At 31.3% G+C, this 4895-nt stretch overlaps 1 protein-coding gene across 1 annotated transcript; it reads right to left on the reverse strand.

The window, feature by feature from the left end:
- Positions 1 to 2762: 2762 nt before the first annotated feature.
- LOC115033121 (putative nuclease HARBI1) lies at positions 2763 to 3155 on the reverse strand. The gene has a single exon (XM_029485153.1). It carries the CDS (start codon positions 3153 to 3155, stop codon positions 2763 to 2765), a length of 393 nt encoding a protein of 130 aa, XP_029341013.1.
- Positions 3156 to 4895: the final 1740 nt, after the last annotated feature.

Raw genomic sequence — 4895 nt, forward strand, 5'->3', positions numbered from 1 at the left:
GAAATAGACTGAAATAGTGAAATATAATAAAATAAAAAACAAAATAAATTAACTTAACTTACTTATTGAAATGAAAAATTAACTTTTGAATTTCACGTTGATTAAAAAAGAAATTTAGTAAGTTAACAGTTAAGTTAATGAAAAGCCCAAACTAACTAGTTAATTTAAATAGTTAATAAATAATTAACTTTTTAACTCGTTAATGCCCAGCCTTGGTAATATGTGTTAAGACGATTGAGTCACTAAAATTACATTTATCATGCATATTAGGCCCGCCGTCCACCGGAGTAACGTGACTCGTGATATGATAAGTGACGTGAAGAGCGATTTAGCAAGTGACATGTCATACTAGTTATTTTTCATTACATACATACAAAAATCATTCATGTCCGTACACTGATCAGACCTGTCAGATCATGTATCAGTTTTGTGTAATTTCTGAAATTTTGTTTATGACAAAAGTACTGCATGTTCTACTTTTGTCAGATGTCACCAGCACTCAATCGTGGAAAAAGGTATGTACAATGTATTAATTATTGTTATTTTTATTATTTTAATATAAATAAATGACTATTTTTATCAAAAAAATTAAATTAAATAAATTAGGTAATGTAGTACTTACCTAGTATTTTAATTTTTTTTTTTTTAATTTTATTATTTTATTATATTAATATGTAAATTAGTAAGTAGGTATATTACCTATATTAATATAAATATTTATAGTCTTGAATAGAATAGGTAGTCATGAAGGACGATCCCGATACCAACGTATGTTTTGTACAAACTATTGAAGGATACCCTTGTTGGGCTGCAATACGATTGCGCGCGGTCCTTATCAACGGTACCTTTTTAGATGTACGATTGCGAGTGCTAAATTATTTTTGCATCTAAGCAACGTTGCCAAATATACAGATTATAGGTGCATGGGAAATATCCGATGAGGTTCCGATTGTGGTGATCCGTACGTTATTTATTACTTAATATCGCCGATACCAGATAAACTTTCCATCACTAAGAAGTAGATAATTTTATTTTAGATCATACTTTTATCTTTATTGTAAATTCCCTAAACTATGATCTCGCATTGTATGTCTATACGTATTTACTGAAATGTTAGTTGTGTTCGTGTTCGTGTCCTGTGTGAACGTATATTTTTCGCATTGTTAACATTTTATAATTAATTTTTAAAATGGAAAATGAAATTTTTATAATAAGTTCAGAAAGGAGTGATTTGTTAGTGGTGAACAAACACAAATTTCGACACATCTGATAGCGGGCAGATGGAAATAACAGATGGAGGTGCTATAAAAAACAGTGTACTTGTACAGTCTTAATTACAAGTGACAATAAAATAATGATAGAAATTGCTGGTGAGCATAACCACCTTGAAGATTCTACTAAAAAAAATCAAAAGACAAGTTCTAAGGGAAAACCGTAAACGTAGCTATAAAGTTTCCATAGAACATATAACGCCCAGTTTACTAGTGCTCATCCTCCGACATTTGTTGTAATAAGTACGCTTATGGAAACTCAGGCAGAAACCGTCACTAAATTATCAACCATTTCCAAAGGAAAAATCAAGCCAAAATTGAAGGAAGAACTAAAGAAAATAGAATTTGTGAATAAACAACACGAAGAATATCTAAAAAATAAAACACCAGAAAACTTACTTAAGTATTTAGCTATAATTGGAAATATGTATCAGGGCTTTAAAATTTATTATTTTATTTTATTTTATAATATAATGTCGTATAACGCACGATTATATATAACATATACGACAAATAAAAATTTTTTTTATAATTTTTTTAAGAATAATAATTATTTTAAATTTTAATAATAAGTTGGCAACGTCGCATCCAATTTTATGCGCAATCGTATGCCCAAAAAGGTAAAACGCGCGCAATCGTACTCCACCGCCTTGTTTGTATCATTCGAGGGCTGATTATTGCAACAAGGATACTCAAGATAAAGCTTGGGCAGACATAGGGACGAAATTCGATGCAACAGGTAAAATATTAGCATAATAATTATTTATAGTAGGTACACATATGGCATTTAAGGTATAACTAGGTAATTATAATTTGATTAGTTAAAATAAATTATTAAATTATTCCCGTACGTTAAATAATCTTTATATTATACACATTATAAAAAAAAGGATGACAAGTTGCTATTAATTATCATATTAATGAACATAATATTATATAACATTACATAACATAATAATATTTTAGTACGTATTTATGTATTTTTAAACTGTATAATTGTTTTGCCACGGTAACGATCCATGTGGCTTAACAAAATACTGTCAGAGTCTTTCCCGTATTTCGATAGCTGAATATGATGCATCATGATGGCCTTGTTCTATTTATTTGTATATTTTCTGCATTAGTTTCGGTTATTTCAATATTTTCTTCCTGAAATTCTTGAGGTGTTGAATATATACCATCATGCACACGAATATAGTTGTGCAGAATACATAAAGCTTTTATAATAATTTCAATTCTATCAACTTTAAAATTAATAGGTCGTTCTAAAATCTTAAATTTTGACACCAACATTCCGAACGCACATTCAACTGACTTGCGGCCTCTAGAAAGTCTAAATTAAAATTATTAGTCATTAAGTTAAGAACTGTGGATTATGTGTGGGAAAAATTGTGACAATAGTTATAATAGTGATAATAGTTTCATAAAAAAGTTACCGGTAGTTAAAAATACGTCTTGTATTTATCAACGATCGTCTTGGAAATGGTCTCATCACATTTTCGAGTAAAGGAAAAGCCTCATCCGCCACGAAGTAATACGGAAATGGTAGACTATTTTCTTCATTTGCAAACAAGAATCATCAGGCAGGTTAAGTTTTTTTTGAAGCAATAATTGACCAAAAGCGCATTCTTTAAAGACTCTCCCGTCACTATTACGACCAAATTCTCCCACGTCTACAGTGATGAATTTTCCGTCGGCGTCTGCGGTAGCCATTAATTTGATTGAAAAAAAACCTTTATAATTAAAAAATGACGATCCAGAATGTGCTGGTGCTTTAATTCGGATATGCTTGCCATCGATACTACCTACACAATTCGGAAAATTCCATAATTCATAATAACGATTAGCAATAGTTTCCCAAATTTCTCGATCTGGTATTGGCATATAAATAGGCTGTAAAATTTCCCATAATACTTCAGATGTATCTTCTATTATATTCCGAACGGTTGCTTCCCCTCTTAGAAAATAATAAGAAATTGATTTCATCGAAACTTCGCCCGAAAAATACCTACGTATTAAAATAAAAACGTATTGTAATACCTGATTATTTAAAAAAACAACCGACTTATTTAAAAAGTTTGTGTTAAAATAACAATATCGTCGGATAAATTGTTGGATAGAAAATATTTTTCGTGATTTTAATGAATTTTTCCAAAATTTGAAATTCAAATTTAAATTTTGTAAATTATTTTTCAGTTAGAAATTCATAAAAATTTTTTTTTCACAGCAAAGTAAGAAATTTTAATAAAAGGTTCCCAACAAGTTTTTCTACCTCTATCAAAAAGAAAGAGTTCACCAGAAAGTCACGCTTTTATAAAATTTTTTTTTGTTAAATTTGATTATTTATACCAGTATGAGTGTATGGCACGTCTCCGCTCAGAATCGTTGTTCGACAACTACTGTACAGCAGAGTGGTACCCACTTGTCCACCTTTTTTTAAATTTATATATTATTTACAAATATTCTAAGTTAATATTTATTTTATATTTGATTATTTACATTTTACAAACAATAAAAAGTAGTTTGTTCTATATTCAACACGAACAAGTGTCAACTATTTAAAAAAAATACATAGTTTGATTTTTGATTTTGGTATCTATTTTCTTAAGTTTCTCAGTGCAAAGAAAGATGGAAGAATTTAAGAGCATGCTACACAAGACACTTAAAGGTAAAACCTGCATCGGGATCGGCTACAAAATTTAAGAAGCCATATTACTTAGCGGAATATCTAAACTTTCTTGAACCTTTCACAAAATCCCGGAAACAATCAGGTTCGTAAATGTCCTGGTAAATATAGTTTATATTTTAAATTATCACTAATTTAGTATTAAAAGTTTATATTTATCTTTATTCTTATAGGTAATATGTCCAAGCTATTACCTGAAAACAATTGTGAACAAGAATTCACAGCTAATTTGTCTGAAAATGTATACGAGGAAGACTATGAAAAAGACCAGACAGATCAACTTAAAAACGATTCTACTTCAAATGAAGTACCAGATGCTTCAACTTCGAGTTTTATTGAACCAAGCTCAAAATTATGCACTAGTTCACCAATTGTTAAAAAAAAACGTATTGGTTTGGATGATGTAAATAAAGCAGCTCATGATTTGTTCAGGAGAATAGTGGACTGTATTAAACAAAATAAAACAAATAATAATAGATTGAGGGCACAATAGGTGCTGGCCAGCGGATGGGTGTAAAATATAACCCCAATTGGGTTTTTAAAAACAATTAAAATTCAATAATAATACTTATAAATATATATATAATCCACAAGAAAAAGAAAATAATATAAAAACCAGGCAATCCGTGGTCAGGCGGTGACGGTATCATCAATCCAGCCAACAGCCAGACTGTGAACACCTACTCTGCTGACCAACACTGCATCCAGCGTTCTCAACAGTTACTTCAACAGGGCAACAGCGCCCACGGGTCAAACCCCGACCGTCAACCGTCAACTGCCGGTTCACTCCAACAGGACATCAGCGTCCACAATAAGCCGCCGCGGAAGCGACAGCGACCAAACAGCCGTTCTCACCGCTCTCAACAGGGCACCAGCGCCCACCAAAGCCCGCCGTGGAAGCGACAGCAACAACAACAGCCGGTTTCCCGCTATTCCGA

Source organism: Acyrthosiphon pisum, chromosome X (genome assembly GCF_005508785.2).
Source record: "Acyrthosiphon pisum isolate AL4f chromosome X, pea_aphid_22Mar2018_4r6ur, whole genome shotgun sequence".
In the NCBI taxonomy this organism is placed as follows: domain Eukaryota; kingdom Metazoa; phylum Arthropoda; class Insecta; order Hemiptera; family Aphididae; genus Acyrthosiphon; species Acyrthosiphon pisum.

Coding starts and splice junctions, on each gene's coding strand:
- LOC115033121 (XM_029485153.1), bottom strand. CDS start 3,155: ATGCCAATACCAGATCGAGAAATTTGGGAAACTATTGCTAATCGTTAT.